Source organism: Panthera tigris, chromosome A2, assembly GCF_018350195.1.
Source record: "Panthera tigris isolate Pti1 chromosome A2, P.tigris_Pti1_mat1.1, whole genome shotgun sequence".
Lineage (NCBI taxonomy): Eukaryota > Metazoa > Chordata > Mammalia > Carnivora > Felidae > Panthera > Panthera tigris.
Window position 1 is genome coordinate 53332473 of NC_056661.1, and position 26104 is coordinate 53358576.

Consider the following 26104-nt stretch of genomic DNA (forward strand, 5'->3'; position numbering starts at 1 on the left):
TTAACCTGTATCAGGGCAGGATGTCCTAGCTATACTGTGAAATAGTTCTTGAGTAAAAATTTGATAATTTTGTCTCTGAAAAGAGTATGTACACCAAGAATGCAGTGCAACAAGTAGTTTTGGTTAACTGAGGACATGTACTATTCATGGTAAGGGAGAGTTATGTGATTTAAGTTTTCATTCTGCACTAATCTCTATATGTTTACACCTTGACTTTGCCCTGGGTTTAATTTTTTTTGAGTCTCAGATCCCCTCCAAAAGAATAACTCAGTTATTCTTAGCACTTAACATGGTACAGAATAGAATATTAGCAATTAAGAAATTATATATTGTGCCAATAATTTAATTTTTGTTTATACGGTCTTGAATTACTTCTTATTCATGGGTTGTTTGTTAAAAATATGAATTCCTAAAGACCAAAGACCTGTGGTTGTTAACTTCTATTACATTTTGTAGATGACCACTGTTTATACCACCCATGCCAAAACAAACAAACAAACAAACAAACTTGAAATTGGACATATCATCATCATTAGCTGCGGAGGCCATCAGAGGTGAAACACTGTAGAGTTTAGGTATTTGGCTTGAATACAGTAACTAATTTAGGTGCTCCTTCTTCCTCACCATAGGCAAAGTGGGATTGGGGGTTGTTGCAAGTAGCTGTGTGCTGCTACTTTGAAGAAAAAATGGCTTGTTGAGTGTGAATGATCCCAGATGTACAAGCTATATTGGTCCTATTCATGAAATTCAAAAATGTATGCAGCCACTATGCCCAAAAAGGACTCATGCATTTTTTTCCTGGGCTCCATTATCACTGTGATCCCCCTTTATCTTAGTCCCCTGTTTTCATCATGAGCTCAAGTAACCCCAAGTAACCCCATGCTGGCCCTAAAACCATTTCCACTAGTAAAAATTGGCAAGATCGAAGGGAAGCTTCCACAAACTCAAGCTGAATGTGCCTCTTGCTTTTAGTGCCAGACTTAGTCCTGTGTGAATTCTATAACTTTAAAGTGTTGCACCAGAGCATTGAAAGATGATGACACACTTGTCCTTTGGAGCTGATTGAGCAATGGAAATATGCCTTGGAGACATGATAAATGCTGCAATAGATGATCCTTTGAAACGAGCGCCTCTCCTGAGATAGGAGTGAGTGATTGATTGCCCGCCATTTTTATTGAGGGATACTTAAACTGTGTCTGTGTGACTCCAGGCAACTGTGTATTTAGAAGCATTTAGATAGTTGACCAAAGTTTTTCACCTTCCTAGAGGTTTAAAGGGACCCCTGTAGTGTCAGGGAATGTAACTCTTAGGCTTGTCTTGGCCACATACCTTCCATGTGGATTTGAGTAAGTCACTTATCCTCTCTTCCCTGTTTCTACACATAACAACAGTAAATACAGGGTTATTGCAAGGATTAAATGACACAATATTTGCGAAAGCACATCTGAAGTCCTACATAGAGTTTATTGTTTTGGTCTTGGAGTATTAATCACTTGTGGATAGAATAGAAGGTTTCTAGTATCCTACGTCTGAAACATTTTAAGGAATATGGGGGGAAACAGCAGAATTCTTTGTGCACCAAAATAAGTGGCAGTTTTTGAGTGAGATAAGACTTAGGCATGATTTCCCATGAGTGTCTCGATAAAGAAATGATCAAACTTAGAGAAAGCATCTTTCTGTCTGACTTTTTTTTTTTAATGGGGGAACTACCTCCCACTTTCATTAACATTTGTTTAGGAAAAGATTGAATTTCCAAAAGTTGAAATCATTCTTTGGCCCTAAATGAAAGCAGTGATTACACATTTTCTTTCAGAGACATTGAAAAACTGTCTTAGATTATAATGTTCTTTATAATGAAGATTTAGGTAATTGACACAGTTCTGAATTTCATAATCTCACATGTAATAATATTTCAGGGTCTTTTTCTAAAATTTCGCTCTTGTCCATATTAATTTTTTTCTTTAGTATGGCTCTATTTTATCATGTATTTCTTTGAATTAACTGTTCAAACCTCTTTTCTGATTACCAGGACTTAGAAGATTTAGTAGATTTCTAAACTCAGAGACTCTCCTCACTGTGTTTCAAAAACTGTCATTTCTCATGTACTTCCCCCTAATTATGAATTATAGGACACACCCAAAACAAGGGTAATTTGTATTAGATGTATTTTTAAAATTTTTTATTTCTTTTCCCCTGGCATCCCTAAGGAATACAACTTGTCTTTAAAGCTGCCTGACAGCAGTTACCCATCTAAACTATTTGTCACAGTGTAAAACATAGGTCATCAAATGGAAAACAATTCATAAAAAGCTCCGATAGAGGTTGTCATAGATTATCATCTTTGTCAACATTCTCACTTATGACTTGAATAAGGTAACCCTGAGGAACTACTAAAATCATCATAGCCTGTTGTGAAGTGCATACTCTTTGTATCAGAGGAAATCCAAGCAGAGTAAATTTCTTCATTGTATTAGATCAGTGGAACTGACACGGGTTCTGTTATTTTAACTTCTTTTGTACACCCTTAAATTAGGCCTAAGAAAGTTGTCCAGTAAATGTCCCATGTCCTTCTACTAGTGTTGAATATTTGCAAAAGTATATGTGATAGTGAATCAATCAGACTCATTCTGAATGGAACTAAATTTCCATAAACATCTACTGGATTACCCCTTCTCATAGATGCAGTTTTGCACCTGTAACTAGTTTAGAGACACAGGAATTACATATGCATCTGATAGCAACTGCTGTCCAACTCCAGTAACCTCAGAATTAAGATCATGTGGCTATTTGAGTACACAGTTTTTTAGACCCATGTAATTTTTATCAGGGTAAGAGATTTGCCAACACAAGATTGAGATTCCCACAAGCGGTGAATGGTTTACATTATAAAGTAAATTTAAAACAGTCAACTGTCAATTACCTACATGTATCATTATCCCTTATTCCCTCATGCCAGAATTCCTGTACAGCCTTTTAGCTGACTTTCTAAATGAGAAGCTTCAGCTATCCAATCTAATCTGCCAGATAAGTGGTCCTCAGAGCCTATCAGACTAATACGTATTGAGCGCCTACTACATACAAGTAGTGCACAACGTGAACAATGTGATTTCTAAACACCTCTGCCTGGCTCTCAAAGCCTTTTATACTCTGTTTCCACTTTGTATATTTTATTTCCCTCCACACCCCAGAGATTGGTTTGCCTTGCTATACTTGGGCTAATCACATTGTCCTAAGAATAAGCCGGACTCACTCTTGACTCCAAGCCTACCACATCCTGGAATGCCTTTCCTAATACTTCCATCTTTTCAAATCCTCCCTATCTTTCAAGGTCAGGTTCAAGTAACCTTTATGCCATGAAGCCTTTTCTTAATTCGTTATTGTTTTGTTGTTGTTGTCGTTTAATTTTTTTTTAAGTTTATTTATTTTTGAGAGAGAGAGACAGAGTGCAAGCAGAGGAGGGGCAGAGAGAGAGGGAGACACAGAATCCAAAGCAGGCTCCAGGCTCCAGGCTCCGAGCTGTCAGCACAGAGTCCTGTGCGGGGCTTGAACCCACAAACCATGAGATCATGACCTGAGCCGAAGTCGGATGCTTTCCCGACCGAGCCACCCAGACACCTTTTAATACATTACTGTTAATTGTTCTCTCTCTCCTCTAAACTGAAAATATGTTCAGAATAGATCTCCTCTCCCTCCTCCACTGCTAACACCCTAAGCCAAGCCATTGTTTCTTGCCTGGATTGCTATCCCACTCTTTGACAGGTTGTCCTGCCTCTGCCCTCACCTCCCAACTGCTTAGCCTCAACCCATCATGCAGAGGGATCACCTTAAAATGTAAGTCAGATCTGTCAGTCAGCTAACAACCCAGCATCAATTTCTCACTTCATTTAGGATGAAATCCGAGTCTGCCTCCACCCCAACCCCACCCTGGTCAACATATCTGTCCTTTCCTCACTCAGCTCCAGCCACACTGGCCTCCTTACTGTTCCTCCCACATTCCAGACATGCCCCTGCTTTAGTGCTTTTGCTCTAGTTCTTGCTCCTTCCTTGAACCCTCATTCTCTGACATCTTCTCTTGTCAGCTCCTTCTAATCTTGGCTCAGATATCACTTCTGGTAAGGACTGCCTCTACCCCCACTGTTGAATTCTCTGTCCTCCCCACCATCCTTCCCCTTCCCCCTGCTCGGTATTCTTATTTCTAAAGCACTCATCATCTTCTAACATAACATATAATTTACTCATTGTATTTATTGTTTATTGCCCACATTCTCACACTAACATATTAACATGTTAACTAACATTAACTAACATATGAAGGCAGGAGTCTTTGTCTTGTTGGCTCACTCGCTGATATGTCCCAAATGGCTAAGACATGTTCGGTAGATGGCCGGGCTCATTAATACTTGTTAAAATAAAAAAACAAAACCCTCTATGTTGATCGGTATCACACTATTTAGCCTTTAATTGGAGACTGCCTGATACTATTTTCTGCTTTATACATTCCCCTAGTCCAAATTATATAGTCATTGAAGATAAGACTCATGTTTTATAATCTTCTTTATTCCACAAGTATCTAACATATAATAGGTATCTAATAAACTCATTGTTGACTTATTAGTACCAAGTTGATCTGCTGCTGTAGCTTACCAGCTCCTGCGCTCAGACACTGGAATATGTTCAGGAAGTAAAAACAAAAGTTTAGTGTACATGCCAACATATTATTCTAAAATCCATGCTAATATAAACAAACCAACAACATTATATATGTTAACAACCAGGTACAAATACATTTTGAATTCCCTATTATGCAGTGATTTGCATCATGTGGCTCTGTTGGTTTGAATTATCATTAGTTGAATATCATGTGAATATTTGAATATCACAGGTTTGTGAATTATCCAAATGCCTGACTTCTTTTGCAGTCCTGCCTACCTTTTGATACATCCAGTATTCATTTGACTTTCAGGAGACCTATTTGCTAGCAGTGCTAAAAAAAGCAACATATTTGATTAAGTAACCAATATCCAGTATGTAAAGCAGTTAGCACAGTGCCTGATATGTAATAGGTGTCCAACAAATTTAGTTTTGTCTTCTCACCCCTAAAATGGAAGTTACAACTTGGGGATAATACAGATTTTCATTATCCATGTTATCAAAAATTTTCTGTTACCATGATTAATTAAGTCAGACTTACTGTTTACTCGCTTACAATCTTTTCCTTGGCAGTTCCCCCCCCCCCCAGAATATTTAGGTGTTATCTGATAGATACATATTATTAATCACAGTTCCAGAAGAAAGAAGCCCTGGTTCAATTTCTTGTTTGGCAAAGAGCCAATGGCAAAATTATTTCAACAAAGAGCAACAGTTGAAATATGCTTCTGTCTTTCTCAGGTTCCAGACATGTAAACACCATGGCTCACCTTATTTCTTCTCAATTAAGTCACTTCTTTTGGAAAAAGTGAAACATTCATTATTCTTATTTTTGACTTTACATTAGCAGTTGAATATTTTTTTGGCAATTGAAGATTTGTAACATAAGATTGTTGGATATTACTTTACTGTTGTCTCATGCTTTACCTAAAACCCTGATTTTAGTTTTTAAAATTTTAAACCTGTTATATAGACTGTCTGGGAAAGTTAGCTTAATTGACTAAAATATGATCCTAATAAGAACCAAACTTGTCAGTTTGATGTGAGTATGGCCAGATTTATATAGAAATCTCTGCCATTTACAGAGAAGTCTCTTTGCCATTGATATAACCACATTTCTAGCCATTTATAAGATACAAACAATTGGCCTAGGAGAAATTGATCCAGTTTGCAAGCATATGTCCTAATGAAAATTTAATCATTTTGGGGCGCCTGGGTGGCTCAGTCGGTTGGGCGGCTGACTTCAGCTCAGGTCATGATCTCGCAGTCCGTGAGTTCGAGCCCCGCGTCAGGCTCTGTGCTGACAGCTCAGAGCCTGGAGCCTGTTTCAGATTCTGTGTCTCCCTCTCTCTGACCCTCCCCCATTCATGCTTTGTCTCTCTCTGTCTCAAAAATAAATAAACATTAAAAAAAAATTAAAAAAAATTAAAAAAAATGTAATCATGTTTGATATCATATACATTTAGTTACTTTGCTTAAGGAAACCAAGGTAATCTAAGGGACATACTGTATGATAGAAACAAGTGTCTTTTCCTTGGAATATATTTATCAATAATAATGCAAATCTTAATCCTCCCCTTGGGTCATCATAATTCAAAACACATCTCTACCATGAAGTTATCCCAGATTAGTTCAGAACATATTAGTCTCTTTCTACTCTACATTTCTAAGGCACTTATTGTCTCTATCACTGGTTTGGTCTCTATACTGCCTTCTCTTATAAACATCTTTCACCTTGGTAAGCTTCTCAAGGTCAAGAACTACATTATAATGTATTTTCTTGTAAATCCTGAAAAATACCTTGCATATAGTATTAGGTAATTGGTTATCTTGATTTGAGATAGTTTGGGTTTTATATTACTGACTGAGCATGTACTGAGATTAAGATATTGAGAAAGGAAAATACCAAAGAAAAGTAAAACAAGGAGAGGCTTTGGGAAGAAAAATACTGTACTAAAATGTAATGATAACTCTTCTAAGAAAAAAAGGTTTATGAAATAAATTGTTGATACAAAGAAGAGTTAGATAATTACCATAAAACTGGTAGCTTGGATTTAAGCCACTGACTTTATTTAATTTAAATAGAATGTCTCAAAAGACAACTAATCCAAAAGTGTTAACTTCCCAAATATAGGACACCTGATGTAGGCATTAATATTTGTGAAAAGATTCCCTGCATTTAAAAAAAATACAGGGTTCTTGTAAAGTAGAATAGGCCTTGCATATAAGCCAGGCATATCTAAAGCAAAATCAGGGGCACTGGGGTGGCCTAGTCAGTTAAGTGTCCAACTCTTGGTTTCGGGTCATGGTTCATGAGAAAAGAGCCCCACATGAAGCTCTCCACTGACAGCATGGAGCTTGCTTGGGATTCTCTCTTTCTCCCTTTCTGTCTGCCTCTCCGTCACTCATTCTTTCTCTCTTTCTCAAAATAAATAAATAAACTTCTAAAAAAATAAAGCAAAAACATAACTTTTAATACTCTTTAGGATACAATGTGCACCCTTTGAATTTTTACCTTACCTGTCTCTGCTGATTTGAGAACCTTAGCTGAATATGTATTTAGCCTGTATTATACAATGAAGCCAGTTAGAAAAATAGGTGGTTTATTAAGACCGATTTTAATACCATTTTACAACTTCTGAATTTAGAAAAATTCTTAAATAAATACACTAGAAATTCTATAACAATACTTTTAACACAAATGAAAGAGTTTTTGTTGGCTTATGTATGTGGTCTGCATGTTTTTTTCTATCAACTCCTACTCCCAAGACCATCTCTCCTATTTAAGCTTTTTACCAAAGTATAACATACATAGAGAAAAGTATGTAAATCATTTTCACAAATGAACAAATGTGTAATTCACACTCAGATAAAGAAATAGAACAATACCAGCCCTCTGGAAACCTTCTGACTATTCTAATTTCTAACCCATGGATCAGTTTGCTGTTTTGGGATTTTATATGAATAAGTCATACATTGTTTACTCTTCTGTCTGGATTCCTTTGCTCAGTATTTGTTTGATAATCACATTACTGAATATAATTCCACTTCATTCTTATTACTATATTTCATTGTGTGGATATATCAAAGTACATTTATATGTCCTGTTGAGGGGCATTCAGGTAGTTTTCCTTATTTCAAATAGTACAACTACGAATATTCTCATGTAGGTCTTTCAGTGAACAAGGGTACACATTTCTGTTAGATGTATATGTAGGCCATACGATGTGTTCAGCTTTAAGAGACACTACCAGACAGTTTTGAACATGGCTGTACCATTTATACTTCCCCCAGCAGTGTCTGAGTGTTCCATTTGGTCCACATCTTTACTGGTACTTGACATTTTCTATCTTTTTCATTTTAGCCATTCTGGCACCTTTATGGTAGCATCACATTGTAATGTTTATTTCCCTTTTTCTGATAACTAACAAATTAAGCACTTAAAAATATATATTTATTATCTGTTTAGCTCTACTTTTTTGTGAACTGCTTGTTCAGGTCTTTTGCCCATTTTTACATTGGGTACTTTAGGTATGAGTTCTTTTTTTTTTTTTTTTTTAATGTTTATTTATTCTTGAGACAGAGACAGCACATGAACAGGGGAGGGGCAGAGAGAGAGGGAGACACAGAATCCGAAACAGGCTCCAGGCTCTGAGCTGTCAGCACAGAGCCTGACGTGGGGCTTGAACCCACGAGCCGTGAGATCATGACCTGAGCTGAAGTCGGACACTTAACCGGCTGAGCCACCCAGGTGTCCCGGAGTTCTAAAGCATACTTTTGTCAAATATACCTATTGCAGATATCTTCTCCCATGTGTTGCTTTTTCATTTGCTTAATAAGAAGTTTTAATCTTAAATATAATCAAGATTATCTAATTTTTCTTTTATAATCAGTGCTTTTTATATCCTGTCAAAGAAATTTTTGCCTACTACAAGGTTGATGAAGTGTTACTTGAGTTTTTGTTTTAAAAACTCTTTTGTTTTATATTTCACATTTAGATCTGCAATCCACATGGAATTGATTTTTGCATATGTTGTAAGGTAGGGGGTGATTCACTTTTTTCCATATGGATATACAGTTGACTTCATTTATTGACAACATGTTCCTTTTCCCAACTACACTGCAGTAACATTTTGGTCATAACCTAAGTGACCATATACATGTGGGATTGATTGTGGACTTGCTCTCCTGTTGCATTGGTCTATTTTTCTTTTTGTGCCAATTAATGTTTTATCTTAATTTACTGTAGTTTTATAATTGGGTTTAATATCTGGTAGTAAAATCCTCCAGCACTGTTCTTTTCTTCAAGATTACCTTGGGTATTCTTGGCTTTTTGAATTTCCATATAAATTTTAGACTAAACATGTCAGTTTCTACACCAAAATGCTAATATTTTGATTAGAGTTCTTCTGAATCTAGGGGCGCCTTGGTGGCTCTGTTGGTTAAGCGTCCAACTTCGGCTCAGGTCATGATCTCACGGTTCATGGGTTAGAGCCCTGCATCAGGCTCTAAGCTGATAACTCAGAGCCTGGAGCCTGCTTCAGATTCTGTGTCTCCCTGTCTCACTCTGTCCCTCCCCTGTTTGTGCCCTCGCTCTCTGTCTCTCTGTCTCTCTTTCTGTCTCTCTCAATCTCAAAAATGAATAAATAAACATTATAAAAATTTTTTCTGACTCTAGATAAATATGGAGAGAATTGACAGCTTTATAATATTGAATATTCCAGTCCCTGAACACAGTATATCCTTTCATTTATTTAGATACTTTTTTTTGTAAATAATAGTCTTGAGTTTTGATTATAGCAGTCTTACACATATTTTGCTAGATTTTTCCCCCTAGGTATTTGATGTTTTTGATGTTATTGTAAAAATCATTTTTAAAATGTCATTTTCCATTTGTTGCTGGCTTATAAAAATACAGTTCATTTTTGAATATTGATTGACCTTATATCCAGCAACTTTTCTAAATTCTCTTATTAACTGTAATGGTTTAACTTTTTTATACACACAATCATGTCATCTGTGAGTAATGTTAGTTTTTTTTTTTCTTGTCTAATCCTTGCTGTTGTTTTTTTCCCCCTTTTCATTGGATAGGATTTCCAGTACACTGTTGAATAGAAGCAGTGATAGCTAGTGTGCTTATCTCATTCCTGATCTCAAAGGAAAACTTTAGATATTTCACCATCAAGTATGATGGCTACTTTAGGTTTTTGTTTGTTTGTTTTTTACAGATGTTCTTTATCAGATTAATGAAGTTACCTTTTCTTCCTAGTTAAGAGATTTTTAAAATCATGAATGAGTTTTGAATTGTGTAAAATGCTTTCATATAGAATATGTTTAATAATGCTATAATAGCTCAGGAGGAGTATTTAAACATGAAAATATTTACTATTTTTACTGTTACATTTTACTATATACTATTATATACTACTATATAATACTATGGCTATTTTAATATCACATTGTAATATTTTTTGAGATAATATATAGTATAGCTAGTGAAAATCTGCAAATCAGCCCATAACCACTGGAAATCTGGCTACATCTGTTTTGACACTTTTGTTCTCATGTTTGTTTAGCTTATGACTATTGTCTTCTCATTAAGGGTGCTTGGCACAGTAAATTAAAAACAAGAGTACACAGAAGCATAGTGTATCACATCATTTTGCCAGACTAAACAACTCTAAGTAAGACAATGCCTTCCCACTCTGATAATTTCAGGCTATTAGAGATGCTTCAGTAGTAAAGCATTATTTAAAACCGCTACAACTCTTATCTTTTCCTGGTTGCAGGAGGGCCCTTTACAAGATTGGAGAGGTGAACAAAGCAAAGAGAAATAGTACTCTGGCAGATCTTTGGTGGTCCCTCCTTTCTGAGTAGTTACAAACTCCTGGACCATTCCCTTAATTTTTTCTTTTCCACTCAGTGTCCTCTCTCCTATTTTCATTCCCTTCTCACTACAAAGCCAAAACCAAAATATGTCAAAGGAGCAAGCAGGAGAGAACATTCCGATTTTTTTTTTCTGACCTCCACATTGTTCCTTCTTCACTTGCTGCTCATACGTGCTTAGTAAAGTAGGAATTTCAGCTAAACTATAGTAATAACTGTTCAACAGACTTAGCTTTACTGTTGATTAGATTACTAGTAAGCCTCCCTTTAGAAACACGTGAAGGTAGTTTTAGTAAAAGACCCAAGCTTGAGTTAGTTTGACCATGATGAAAACGAGGACATGAATCTCCAGCTCAGGAAGCAGAAGAAAAGATGGTCACGGATGAAGGCATGATCCTGTTATCTTTCCTGTCTCTTGATACCTCAGGATTGGATTAAGCAAGCTATATAAATAAGACGTGGCCCAGGCAAGAGAAAATGAACTCTTGAAAAACTTAAGTGAATGTGTCCTTGTCTAAAAGCTGGTGAAAAGTGCTTTGTTGATCTGAATGTAAAAATTTGCTATGAGACCTTCTGGCTCATTATAAAGAAAAGTGCATATATGGTTACATACTGGAATGCTTCAACCTCTGCCAAGGTTCCCAGTGGGAGTATCAACGGGGAACCAGACCACAGAAGCATTGCATTTGGGTTTTAGTCTAAGTTAGAGAACAGAATGAAAATATATTTTCTTGGGGCACCTGGGTGGTTCATTGAGTTGAGTGTCCAACTCCTGATTTTGGCTCAGGTCCTGATTCTAGAGTTGTGGGATTGAGCCCCACATCAAGCTCTGCTCTATGCATGGAGCCTGCTTAAGATTATCTCTCTCTCTCCCTCCCTCTGTCTTTCCTCCGCTCACACATGCACGCACGCGCACACACACACACACACACTCTCTCTCTCTCTAAAATACATTTTTTTTTTTGAAAATAAATGTTCTTACTTTGAAGGAACAAATGACACAGCAGGTAATCCATTTCTAATCCTTTTAATTCATGGTGTACAAAATAAGAGGTTCTCTGTTCAGAGAAACCAAAACAGGATTCAGACCCTAGTACCTATTACCTGTTGACATCAGGCAAAGCAATTAACCCCTTTCTGTCTAATGTTTTCAATCTGTTGGGTGATAATAATAGTATTATATAACCCATAGGACTATTTATAGATTTAAATTATATATATGTATACATTTATAAATTTTACACATAAACATTTAATAAATTATAAATTACATATATAATGTTTTTAAGGTACAGTGCCTGTCATGTAAGTACTTCAGAAGTGTTAGCTATTATTAAATTTTACTTTTTCCTGCTTTACTGATCAAAATCAGTGATACCAGTGAAGGAAAAGAAATGAATTGATAGAATTTGTTTTTTAAATGCTTGAGCCAAAAGGACAGTCAACTATTGATCAAGTACAAAAAATATTTTATGATCTTCCTTTATTTTACTTGATACTACATTAAAATTTTCTCTACTTTTCCAGGTTTTATTGTATGATAATTCCTTTTAGGAAGACTGAGAAATAGGCAAGGAGTATATTTATTCCCTCTGTTCAGTGACACTACAATTAAAAGATATTTAACTTAATTTTTACTTATATGAAAGTAATACTTGTACCCAGTTTTCAAAGTCAGGATAAAGCTTCTCATGAAGAACAGTGACCCTCAGTCTCACACCCAGTTCCCATTCCTCAGAAGTAAATTTTACTTCTTTTAAACATTTCTCCTGGAACTTACCTCTATGTCTTTAAAATAACATGCTTATGCTGCTAATTTTAAAAATTGTATTCATTACCCACTGACTTCCTACAATGGAAGATAAGAGGTTAGCCCTTTATCACCACACCCCTTTTCCCAAAACACAAACTTCTTCCCCCCAATCATGACCCCCCCCCCATCTTCATGATGCAGCTATTTGTAATTGTAAGTGAAATCAGTTGTCCGTGTCTGCATCATCTTAGCTTTGGAAATACTGCTTCCAGTTGAACCAGGCACAGTATGCTACAGTTGTTTCAGATCCTGAAGAGCTGTTTATTTTTCTGAAGTTAACTTTTTTTTTTTTAACCAGAAACTTTTTGCTCATTTTTGCTGTTCCTTTTCCACATGTTAGGTACTCTCAAACTCTCTGAAAGTAATAAGAACTCTAAATGGTCATATATATCAGGGATTCTGATTTCCTAGGTGATGTCACATGGCTTTCTTCACTTTCCTGTTCTCTTCCCTCCAGGCTGCTCGAGAACTATTGTCCTGTGGTCTTCCCTTTCACTCCTCTCTGGTATTTAGGGCCTTTGTTTCCTGGATGCCATATTTTCTTTTTGTTGTGGTGTGGAACTAGAAAAAGTACATGGGGGGGGGGTGACTTTTTTTGAGCACTGATATTTCTGAAAATGTATAAAATTCCAAGTTGGAAATAATTTTTTCTTTGAATTTTGAAGACTTTGCTCTGTTGATTTTCTGGCTTCCAGTATTGTGTTCAGCAGTTCACTATCATTCTGGTTCCTGATCCTTTATATGGGACTTTTTTTTTCTGTCTGGTAGCTTTTAGGATGGTGTCTATAAAAAAGAGCATTAATCTTTTTATTTTCTTTTTAAGTTTATTTTGAATGAGAGAGAGAAGGGCTGAGAGAGAGAGAGAGAGAGAGAGAGAGAGAGAGAATCTCAAGCAGGCTCCACGTTATCAGGACAGAGACTGACACAGGGCTCAAACCCACAAACTGTGAGATCATGACCTGAGCTAAAATCAAGAGTTAGTCACTTAACCAACTGAACCACCCAGGCACCCGGAGCATTAGTCTTTTTAGTGATTCCTTTCTGCGTGGCTTAACTAAGAAGTCCTTTCTCTCTTGGGTATTGTTGTTCCTTGTTTTTTGTTTTTGTTTGTTTTTAAAATTTTTTTAATGTTTTTTTTTTTGAAAGAGACAGACAGACTGTGAGGAGGGGAAAGGCAGAGAGAGAGCGAGACACAGAATCCAAAGCAGGGTCCAGGCTCTGAGCTGTCAACACAGAGCCCAAGGAAGGGCTTGAACTCATGAACCACAAGATCATGACTTAAGCCAAAGTTGTTGGATGCTTAACCAACTGAGCCACCCAGGTACCCCTGGATTTTATTGTTTTAGCCAATGTAAATCCTTGCCCTTGGTCACTCTATAGTTAAAGAAAACTTGAGGGACAGCTTGATAACAGTTTTCAAGTACAAGTGGTAATGGGCAAATATGCAGAGAATGGTAACTGTGTGTTTAGAAACAGGATGGGGGGGGGGAAGTTACAAACTCCAACATAGGTTACACCATCACTTCCCAAACTATTCCATCAAATGTGAGGCTCCTCAGATGTTGCATACTGTGCCTTTCTTCTCCTTTGTACGTTCTTATGAATTATTAGCATATGAGCCTTAAGAAGTTCTGCATAAACCTGTTTAACCTTGCATGACCTAGCATTTCCGAAATTTATTTGCTTACCAAATTTTTCTTTTTAATTATTTTAAAAGGAACATCATTAACATATGTATAACACAGTTGGAGAAATGCCAGGTAAGACCTAGACTTTCCTGGCTACAAAAGAGCAATTAAGCATTGGAATGAGCAACTGAGAGAAGCTGTGGACTCCTTTTCCAGAGGTCTTTAAAACAGGACATCTGTTGAAGGCGTAGTCCTGTTTGAACAATAGGACTTTGCTAGTGTTTCTTCCTCTTCCTGTCCCCTAGTGGTAGCTTTGGAGACCATGAGCCTACCTTTTACATGATTCTAGTACTGTGGTTCCTGATATGTATAAGAATGACTGCTACTACTAATAATTATATTTATTGAGAACTTACTAAGTGTCTGGCCCTATGTTAGGTGCTTTACACATATTCGCTAATTTAATCTTTGTAACAACTCCATGAGGTAGGCAATATTCTTTTATAGATGGGTTAATTAGGGATAAAGAGACACAAAACTGACCCAGCAATAGGTCAAGATTGAAGCCCAGAGCATCTCACATGATAACTGGCTCATTTACCTCCATTGTTAATGTTCAGAACGGCAGCCCGCAAAAAATAAGTAACTTATGTGTATTTTTTATGTAAAAACTTGGACTGATCTCTCTATTAGATTTGGACTTGCTCACTCTATTAGATTATTCCCTAAACCTTTTGATGAATTCAGAGTTTATTAATTTTTGTTAGGAACAAATTCCATTACAGATGATTTTACTCTAATTTGCCATCCAGTTGCATGAGACTTCTTGCCTTCATAAATTTGATGTTGTTCCTATATATTAAGACCCCCAAAAATCTGGATCTGTGAAAATTGGGACAATCCTTAAAAAGCCCCATTTTCAGCATATTCACATATAGTAACACCTTTGTAATGTGGTGTAGAGAACACTAGGGTAGGAGGCAGAAAACCTGGATTCTCACATGGTCAGCTATGTGCTATGTGCTGTGGGCAAATCACTTTCTCTCATTGTCCTAATCTGTCAAATGAGGGACTTTGAGTATCTCAAAGAGGCCTTTTCCACTCTAATATTTCAAGATGATTTTTGTCTCTGGGTATCAGCTATCATAATGGGAGAAGACTTAAATTAGAAACTTCCCAGGTCAGTTTACACCGCAGAATGATTTGCATGAACCAATGGGAGGGGCTGGATAAATAAGCGGGAGCCATCCTGCCGAGTACTATATTAGAAGAGATTGAAAAAAATTAGTGACTTAAATGTCTCTTTAAGGTCACCTCCAACAAGGCTACTGAATTTTAGAAAATCTATGGAAGTCTTTCTCTTTTTTAGTATATGTGCTGCCCAAGCGAGCACAACACCTTTCTCTAAAGTTAAGTTTTATTTGGTAATAAATAGGGGATAGTATATCCCCAACGCTCTGTACTGGCACATCCTAGGTGTTCACTGAAGGCTTGTGGAAATTAATTGTTGTTTAGGATAGAACAGTAGGATCAGAAAGAGAATTTGTTTTTCTAACCAGTTTAGAAAGTTAAGAAAAAAAAGTTTAGAAGGTGAAGTGTGCAGGCTATGGCATTTTCAACCTTCTGGGTTCATTATCCACCTTTACTACTTAGTAACTGTGTGTTCTCCAGCAAGTTAGATACTTCCATGTCTCACTTTCCCCTTTTCTAAAGAGAATTATGAGTGTACCTGCCTCGTGGGGTTGTTGTGAGGATTAAATAAACATGGTCCAAGTGTTGTATTTGGCACAATACTTAGGAAAGATTTAGCATTCTGTTAATATTAGCTAATGTAATTAACTAATGTATTAGGGAGATGCAGTGTTTCTCCAGAAATTCCAATAGAAGTTTTCCTTTTCTTAGGGGACAGCGTAAAACCCCAAAGGTAAACCACATAGTTCTGGTGCTTGATTTAATACATTATCACCTTTTCTGGCCACTTCCATATTCCCAAATAATGATACATTTCCATATAGAGAGGTTACTTTATTTTGGCATGATACTGGTTGTATTTTTGTTTGAAATACATTATACTTTGGAGTATTGTGCACAGTCTGCTCATTGACTATAGTAGAGCATAAAGCCAAGTTTGAAGGTTTAAATAAATGGCACAAATTCATGTCCTTGCTTACAATGTCTGCCTAAAGACTTTTGCTTGAAACACACTTAAGATTGTGAAATTGATGGATAAACGCTGATGCAACCCACTCCTGTCACCCAGCTGGAAAGTTAAGACACTTATCCCTGAGAAGGGCTGTTGCTCATGAAAATATTTTGTTCATTTGTTCTTTCATGGGTAATTGCACAGAGTAACAAAAAACACCTACTTGACTTACAGCTTGGCAGAAACAGTAGCTTATGTTTTCTAGAGACAAAATTAGAAGCAGGCTCTCTGGACCCATCCCTAAGTCAAAATAAAATAAAATGTCTAGGAAACCACTATGCCTCCCAGTTACTATAGTCCATAGAGTAATATTGTTTAGGTCAGTATGTCCCAAAATAAAAGGACAGAGAGAAGTGAAAGGAGAAAAGGAAAATATGTATTTGAGTTAATATGTTTTTGTAGAGATGAAGAGGCAAGGTGTTTTTCTTTCTTATGTTGTCTTTCATATGGGGCGGGGGGGAGAATTTATAGGACCCTAATCTTGTTTCTGCAGTTATCAAGAGAAAAACTGAATGCAGTATACTTTGTTGAGGGGAGAGGTTACAGCTTAAATTGCATTTTACTTACAATATTGAAGATTAACATCTTTTCTAGGGGAACCCAAGTGTTAGCAAAATTACATCATTGAGAGAGTATCTTCATTCTTTCCCTCTCCTTTTATTTTTTAAACATTTTTGTGCATTTTTAATTGTAATTTTTATTTATTTTTTAAGTAATCCCTACACCCAACATGGGGCTCAAGCTCACAACCCCAAAATCAAGAGTCACATGCTGTACTGTCTGAGCCACCCAGGCACCCCTACTTTTTTTCTATTTTCACAGAAAAGTGAATACTCATTCTACTCTTCTCTATAAGATATCATTCAGTTGGCAGACATTTAGTGAGCAACAACTGTGCATAAGGTGTAAAGAGAAAACAGAAAAATAAGACACCGTCCATTTAGAAGTTGAAATCTGAGGGGCTCCTGGATGGCTCAGACAGTTAAGCATCCGACTCTTGGTTTCAGCTCAGGTCATGATCTCAAGGTTCATGAGTTCGATCCCTACATCCAGCTCCTCACTGATAGTGTGGAGCCCACTTGGGATTCTCTCTTTCTGCCTCTCTCTGCCCCTCCCCGACTCCCATGTGCACGCACGCTCTTTCTCTCTCTCAAAATAAATAAATAAACTTTAAAAAAAAAACTTGAAATCTGATAGCAGAGATATTTATCCAAATAATTATATCAGAATTAAAAGGGAGGTACAAAGAGCTGTAGGGACGCAAAGAATTTTTAAGTTGGAGACTTCATGGAAGGTTTCCTGAAAAATGTAGCATTTGGATACTATGGGATTTCCCACAGTGGGAAAGACAGAGGGATTGTGACTTGTAGTGATGGGGGATAGGAAGAAAATACAGCAGCCTTGGCATGAACAAAGATGAGCAGACTAGGAAATGTGCAGCATGTTTAACCTGCACAAATAATGTGATATGCCTAAGTAGAGAGTATGCCAAGAATGGAAATGGGGTTTGGGATCACTAGTGGAAAATAAGTAAGTTAGGACTCTGTCGGGGTGAGGGGAGGGGCCTTGAATGCCATGTTAGACATTTAACTTATTAAATACAATGTATGAAGGTCAGAACTTCTCCTGCATTTCAACTAATATGCCCTTACTAGAAGAGGACAGAAAAAGTGTACCATTCTGGGGTGGGGCAGAGAGAGTGGGAAAAGGGAGGGATGATGAGGTGGAGCACAGGGAATGTTTAGGGCAGTGAAGCTATTCAGTGTGCTTCTGTGATGATGGATACATGGTATTATGCATTTGTCAAAATAGCAGAATGTACAACACAAAGAATGAACTGGAATGCAAACTATGGACTTTAGTTGATAATAATGTGTCAATTTTGGCTCATCAATTTTGTGACAAGCATACCACATTACTGCCATGTGTTAATAACAAGGGAAATGCAAGTTAATAATAGGGGAAATTGTGTGTGTTTCAGGGGTCAGGGAAAGTGAGGGGAATAAAAGTATATGGGAACTCTGTATTTTCTGCTCAACTTTTAAGTAAACCTAAAACTGATTTTAAAAATAAAGGCTATTTTGGGGGCACTTGGGTGGCTCAGTCAGTTGAGCATCCAACTCTTGATTTTAGCTCAGGTCATGATCCCAGGGTCATGGGATCAAGCCTTGTATCTAGCTCCATGCTGAGCAAGGAGCCTGCTTAAAATTCTCTCACTCTCCCTCTGCTCCTCCCCCACCCACCCCCCCACCCCCATTCGCATGCCCACACTCTCTTCTCTAAAAAATAAAAAATAAATAAAAATAAAGGCTATTTTTATTTTTTAATGTTTATTTATTTATTTTGAGAGAGAGCGAGCAAGCAGGGGAGGGGCAGAGAGAGAGAGGGAGAAAGAGAATCCTAAGCAGGCTCTACGCTGACAGATTCAGGGCTTGATCTCATGTGAGGTCATGACCTGAGCCAAAATCAAGAGTGGGAGGCTTAATCACTTAACCAACTGTGCCATCCAGGTGCCCCAAAGCTATTTTTTTAAAAACGGCTTTCTTTCGGCCATGAAATGTACTACAGGTACCATTTTTTAAGTTAGATATTACATCTTTAAAATCACATGAATTTTTCATTCTATTTGTTTATACATAAATGTCTATTTTAACATTAAAATTTTCCCCCAAATTTTTCAATAAATTAAGTGACCCCTTGGAGTATGATTCCTGTATTAAGAAGCATGGCTTTGGTTGACAGGGCGTTATTGAAGTCATAGCAACCAATTTTTCTTGCAACATAGATGTTTTTTTTGCATCCTTATTTTTATTTCCCAGTATTCATATACATGCTTATACACTGCCTTTAACTCAGTCAACCTTTATTTTGTTTGCAGATGAACTTTGCAGCAGACATGAGAAATAGTTGATAAACCCATGGATTTACTTTCATGGATATTAAAATTGAGACAAAAGAGGTATATTTTGATAGGAAAGTAAGTTATACCCAGAAAAGGAGATAGAGAAATGTAAAATAAGCTTGCTGAGGAGAAGGGTAAAGTAAGTGGAGTGACCTGGGTTAGTTAGGTTTAAATGAATTGTGAAACAGAGGGCACAGTTTGATGGGTGCCCTTGTCATTTAGAGCATAAATGTTTTTCTGGATGTCATTGAGACCCAGCATGACCTTTAAGCTATCACCAATACACATTCCTCTTCTTGTGTAGTGTTTATACTGTGACTCAGATAACAGGGTTGTTTGGGTACTTATTTATGTAGATATTCAGACATGTGAACCCACACGGTGCCTAATGAGTCCTCTTGGAACCACTGAAGCACATTCATAGGACAGTCTCCTTATTTGTGTTTTCAAGGCACTTTGTTTTCCTCATGAAGACCGCAGCTGGAATCTTTAACCTCATGCAAGAGTCAGCCTTTGAGAGTAAATTCCTTAGCTCTCTGCTTGCTGGGAAAAAAACCAAGAGGCCCCCTGACAAATACCCCTAGGAGAGTAGCCCTTCCTCCATAAACTGTTTTCATCAATGAGAGAATGAAGAGATTATATACAGAATAGGATCCTGGGTCCATCTTGAGTTTGAATCCTCTGTTTACCATCTATTGGACACTGGGAAAGTCACTTTACTTCTCTGGTCCTGGTTAATCTATAAAGTGGGGATAAGATCTTGGGTTACATGGAATCAGAGATAGAATGTGTCTGGTATATGTGAAGTACTTCAATAAATATTAGTTCGCTTCTCCCCCTTCCCTGCCTCGTTCTGCTAAAATTTCACAGCCGCCTCATCACACAGCCACCTCATCAATTCATTTGGTATTTAATATGAGCACCTAGTATGAGCCAGGCCCATTGCTAGGTGATAGAGATATGACTACAAATAAGACACATAAGCCTGTGATTTCAGGAGCTCTCGGGTTTGTGAACAGTTCATTTCTTTGTCTCCAATGTCAGCGGTCCCAAGTTCACACAGCTTTTCACTAGTGTTTTTGACCAAAAAGTTACCAGTTAAAATACTCAGTGACTGCCTTTTTGGCACCACTTTGAAGAGCAAACTGGTTTCAGGACAACCAAGGACCCATTAGGTACCATTTGGGTTCACATGTCTGAATATCTACATAAATAAATACCCAGAGAGGTTCCTACTGCATAAAGGTTTAAAGTCCACACACTCTGGTGCCTCACAAGTCCACATTAAATACTAAGAACTAAAATCCCTCAGGGATTTCACTCACTGTGGCCGCAAATCATATTTTGAAAAATGTAGGTGGCATGTATCATCCTCAGCAGGCAATTGATGAAACAAGTTATTTTGCGGTCTTAGAATACATATAAGTGTTTTTACCTTTGTCTTTTATATGTTTTCTTGTTTCTGTTTTTGTTTTGTTGTGGTTTTGGTTTGAGGGTAGTTTAAAATTAATGCTGGGCTAGATTCTCATTTTGACACTCACTCATTTATAATCAGATATGTTTCCACATAGCTCTAACCTTTCCATTCTCAATATGAAGAACACTTTCTCCTCTTTAAGGAAAACTGTATGCACAGAAAAGATAAATATTTGAGGAAGTTCTCATAGAGGGATCTTCCCTTCTTTAAAAGATTCATTTTTGAATTAACTTTAAGAATAAAATTATTCTTGGGGCGCCTGCATGGCTCAGTTGGTTGAGCGTCCGACTTTGGCTCAGGTCATGATCTCACAGTTCGTGAGTTCGAGCCCCACGTCGGGCTCTGTGCTGACAGCTCAGAGCCTGGAGCCTGCTTAAGAGTCCGTGTCTCCCTCTCTCTCTGCCCCTTCATGCTTATACTCTGTCTCTCTGTCTCTCTCTCAAAAATAAATAATTATTAAAAAAAATTAATAAAATCATTCTTGAGGCACCTAAGTGGCCCAGTTGGTTGAGTGTCCAGTTCTTGATTTTAGCTCAAGTCATGATCCCAGGGTCATGGGATTGAGCCATGTCTCGAGCTTCACACTGAGCACAGAGTCTGCTTGAGATTCTCTCTCTCTCCCTCAGCCCCTCTCCTCTGCCTGTGCACTCTCCTTTCTTCTCTAAAATTAAAAAAGAAAAGTTTAAGAATGAAATTATTCTTACAATGCAGTTAAGGAATAAATTTTTACCTAAATTTAATGTGCCAAATTTTCTGTCACACAAGACCATTATAAACACAAATAGGGGAGCAAAATTTTTATCCTGAAGAGAAAAATATTTAGGATCTCTAACTTCGAGAAAGTAAAACTGTCCCAGAACTTTATGCCTTTAAAAAAAATCATTAACAAAAAAATTAATAAATAATAAAAATCATTAGCATACTTGATTTGATGATCTTCTTTAGGAGATAACGAGAGCAGGACTGTTTGTGGGACATTCACATGGGCACGCTGACCACATTGATACTATTCTAGGGTTCTCTACTGTGAGTGATATCCTGGTAAGGGATGGCTTCTTTCCTTTAGTGAAACAGCCTGGACAGCACTCGGAAGGTGGTTATGTGTTCTTCTCTCATTATGGTAACCTAGATGAGATCACTGAACCAAAGAACCTTTAAGTTCCCTTCCTGTATATCTTTTTAGAAGATTACTCTGCTCTTCAGGACTAACTCCATAGCTGTTCTTCTTTCCATTTCAGAAATTACCATGGTTGACACAGAGATGCCATTTTGGCCCACCAACTTTGGAATCAGCTCCGTGGATCTCTCCGTAATGGATGACCACTCTCATTCTTTTGACATCAAGCCCTTCACCACTGTGGATTTCTCCAGCATTTCCACTCCACACTATGAAGACCTTCCATTTGCAAGAGCAGACCCAATGGTTGCTGATTATAAGTATGACCTGAAGCTCCAAGAGTACCAAAGTATGATGTTTATTTTCACTTTTCAGATGGCTAAGACTAAAATCGTTCTAACCTCTCAACACTGGAATAAATGCTCCAGAGACTAAAACTCTATAGAAAATATATACCATTCATTTATTCATCCATTTATCTCTGAAATGTTAGGTATTTACAGTATACCAAAAAGAAAGGTAGTGTGTAAATCCCCAGATTATTCTTTTTTCCCCTCCTTCCTTCCCTTTTCCTTTCCTTATTTCTTGTTTCTTTCCTTCGTAGGAGCATTTTCCAGCATGATTACATTGCCAAGTTTATCTCAGGCTAAGAGTCCATCACCCAAACTTTGAATTCTTTTGGCTGCTTAAGTTAATAAGTAACAGTTTGCTACTTTATATAACTTATGATCACTAAATTGCAAAGTTGTCCATTTTTCCTAATTCTACAGTTTGAGTAACTTATACTGAAACCTGTTTCTCTGCACAAATTTAAATTTCGCCATTGTAGTCTATTGATAAATCTTCCTGCCATTAACTAAATTCATGTCAAAACATCAGACTCAAGACAAACCAAAACTGCACTTTTCAAGATAAAATGAATTTCTGTGATGCTATTTCCTTGATTTTATCTTCATGTGCTGAAATGCTTGTTTTCCAAAGCCACCTCTGTGTAATTGGCAACCATTACTTGACAATAAGAACTTCCTGTATTTCTAGTTTTTTTCAAAAAGATAAATAATATACTTCGTTATATTTGCATGGTTTTCAGTTAGAGCCTAATATGGAAATTTAATAGGCCTGATCCTACCCAGCAGAAAGGAGCAGAAAGGTAGTACTTACTTGCCATGGGTTCTCTCACTCTCTATCAAAAATTATTTTACAAACCACCTTTTCTAACACAATATTGTTGGAAAACCTGGTCTCTTATTTTTCATGTACCTTCAAGCTGGGCATTCCAGTACCTTTTCCACAGCATTGGTTGCTTCTGTGTTTCTTTGACAAGAGTGGTTTAAAAATACTTCCTAAATGCAATATTTAAATAAAAATATAGGAGCACCTGGGCAGCTCAGGGGGTTAAGCGTCCGACTTGGGCTCAGGTCATGATCTCACAGTTCATGGGTTCAAGCCCCACATGGAGCTCTGTGCTGACAGCGCAGAGCCTGGAGCCTGCTTCAGAGTCTGTGTCTCCCCCTCTCTCTGACCCTCCCCTGCTCACACTCTGTCTCCTTCTCTCTCATGAATAAACATTAAATTTTTTTAAATAAATAAAATATATAATTTAATATTGTGATGAATGCCAAATACAGCACATTATGTAACAAAATAACCTTAATGGTCTCAGATACTATGTGGTGTCTGTCAGAGCTTTAGTACTACCAGGTATTGAAGGGTCATAGAACCACAGACCTAATACCCTTCCCCATTTTATTTTTACAGGTGAAGCTCAGAGGTGTTGTGACTTGCCTGTGGTTACAAAGCCTACTTTTTCCTATGTTTTGTTTTCATGTTCCATAATGTTTCTACGCTCAAATAATAAACATGGCAATAAGGGAGACTTGCCACAGTGCCTTTTTAGCAGTTTGTCATGTGATAATTATCTGCTCACATTTTTCTGTACACAGGTGCAATCAAAGTGGAGCCTGCATCCCCACCTTATTATTCTGAAAAGACTCAGCTGTACAGTAAGCCTCATGAAGAGCCTTCCAACTCCCTCATGGCAATTGAATGCCGTGTCTGTGGAGATAAAGCTTCTGGGTTTCATTATGGAGTTCATGCGTGTGAAGGATGCAAGGTAAAAAAAAAAAAAAAATTTTTTTTTTTTTTTCAAAAAATTTTCTGACAGTTTACTTCTTATTTCATTTCTTGTTGTGAACACACAGCAAGGAAATGAGATAAAATTGTCAAACTTTTGTTTTGGTAAAACCCATTCTTCAAATGATATATTTGAAAACCTAAGAAAATCAGTGAAAGCAGAGCTGCTTTGCCTCACTTCCTTCTCTCCAAACTGGTCCTTGAGCCACTGATCTAATTCAACCCTTGCATCTTGCAGATTAAAAAAAATGATAAATGAGTTGTTCAGTATGTCATGGCAAGATAGCAATGAGGTGACCCAGAACCCAGATTTTCTGAATCCTCTAGTTTTGTTTTTTTCCCCACTATTCCAAGTGTATGTAAGGCTTTTGTATATGTAAGGCTTGATAGATTTTCTGAATCCTCTAGTTTTGTTTTTTTCCCCACTATTCCAAGTGTATGTAAGGCTTTGTATATGTAAGGCTTGATAGATTAGATAGATAGACAGATAGATAGATACGTTTATTTGATACCTAGAACAGTCCCATGAGGTTGAGCTTATTTATGGCCACCTTACAGATGTAGAAACCCACCCATGGTCATCCATTAGGAAGTGGCAGAACTAGGGCTAACTAGAATATATATCTTACGATTCCTTAACCAGTGCTCTGTGTTTTCCTATTTCACATTGGTCTGAGACATGTATGATGGACAGGCAAAAAGATAGAACTGATTTGGAAGAGACATACTGTTTTTCCTCAAGTCCCTTCTTTGTGAAAAGTGTATTTTGGAAAGCTCAAATATTTATTAATATTCTGCCCAATTATTAAGAAATTCTTAACCAACTCATATTTTAGTAAGTAATCTTTTAAAATAATTTTAATATACTCAGTGAATAAAATAGTAAAAAATACTATTTGTTATATACCCTAAGGTTCAGAATATGTTGTTCATAAATATTTACCTTATAAAATAAACACTGCTTATATAAGATCCTATTCAAACCTCAGTTGGGCTTTTTATTCAGAATAAAAGTGTACAACCGCAGTTAGGTAGGTGTTAGAACATCTGGGTTCCTAACTGGTGTTAGAACATCTGGGTTCCTAAGCCAAAACAGAACTTAATATTTATTGAATATCTACTATGCACCAGATATTGTATAAGATGCTTTTTTTTTTAACCACATTCTGCCTAAGTTTTTGCATCTATAAAATGATGGGGTTGAATTAGATGATCTCTAAAATCTCTTTAATTCAGTTTATTTTTCTAAAGGCAACCTAATAAAATGAAAAGAGACAAGATTGTAGTCACCCAGCCACCTGTCCAGAGTTACTAGCCAATCATATAAACCCTCAGTCACCTCATGTGTAAAATGACTCGGTTGAATTACTTATCCAAGGTCTTATTCATCTCTAAGGTCTAAAATTCCAAAATGACTTTTTGAAATACTATTGGCAGAGAGATACTTTCATTTAAAACACTAATAAGGGGGCGCCTGGGTGGCGCAGTCGGTTAAGCGTCCGACTTCAGCCAGGTCACGATCTCGCGGTCTGTGAGTTTGAGCCCCGCGTCAGGCTCTGGGCTGATGGCTCGGAGCCTGGAGCCTGTTTCCGATTCTGTGTCTCCCTCTCTCTCTGCCCCTCCCCCGTTCATGCTCTGTCTCTCTCTGTCCCAAAAATAAATAAAAAACGTTGAAAAAAAAATTAAAAAAAATAAAATAAAATAAATAAAAAAAATAAAACACTAATAAGTATTCATTGTGTGATTGAAACCAAACTAAAATATCTGTGATGAATGAAATCATAAGGTATAGTCAGTTATTTAAGATTGCAGTGACTAGTGAAAATATGTCATTTTATTGTGTTAGATTTATATAATTTTGGAGTAAATTGTTGCCAAATTCTGAGAAACACCTGAAGAAACCATTCTGTTTGGTCATCTTGGTAATTAACATTGGTAAATAAAAACAGTGTGATTGGTTAAGTTTCCTCCATATATTACTGCTTTTTATAGGCTTAGAAAATGAGAACGTTTAAGCAAATAGTTCCATCATGTCAGTATTTGTGGGCAGTGGCCATTACTGATAACAGCTAAAAATTGAAAGACAGTAGTTGGTTACAGTAATAAAAACTAAGTCCTGAGGGCACAAAACTTACAAAGTAAAAGCAAGCAAAGAAGAAAAATAGCAAGAAGGAGAAGGACAAAGTTCAGATGCCATCAAATTAGGAACAGAAAGGGTCCTAAGGCAGAGATGGAGAATGAACACTTAATAAAATCCAAAGAAGACCCTGGATTACAGACTTCTGAGACTAAAATGCA

At 37.0% G+C, this 26104-nt stretch overlaps 1 protein-coding gene across 5 annotated transcripts in view; it reads left to right on the top strand.

The window, feature by feature from the left end:
• PPARG (peroxisome proliferator activated receptor gamma) overlaps positions 1-26104 on the top strand; it is a 135676-nt gene that overhangs the window by 62586 nt on the left and 46986 nt on the right. For all 5 annotated transcript variants that reach the window (XM_042979529.1, XM_042979525.1, XM_042979526.1 and 2 more), the window contains exons 3-4: positions 21795-22022; positions 23617-23786. In XM_042979529.1, the coding sequence (XP_042835463.1) occupies positions 21803-22022; positions 23617-23786 (390 nt within the window). In that variant the 5' untranslated portion in view covers positions 21795-21802. The remainder of the gene's footprint in view (positions 1-21794; positions 22023-23616; positions 23787-26104) is intronic.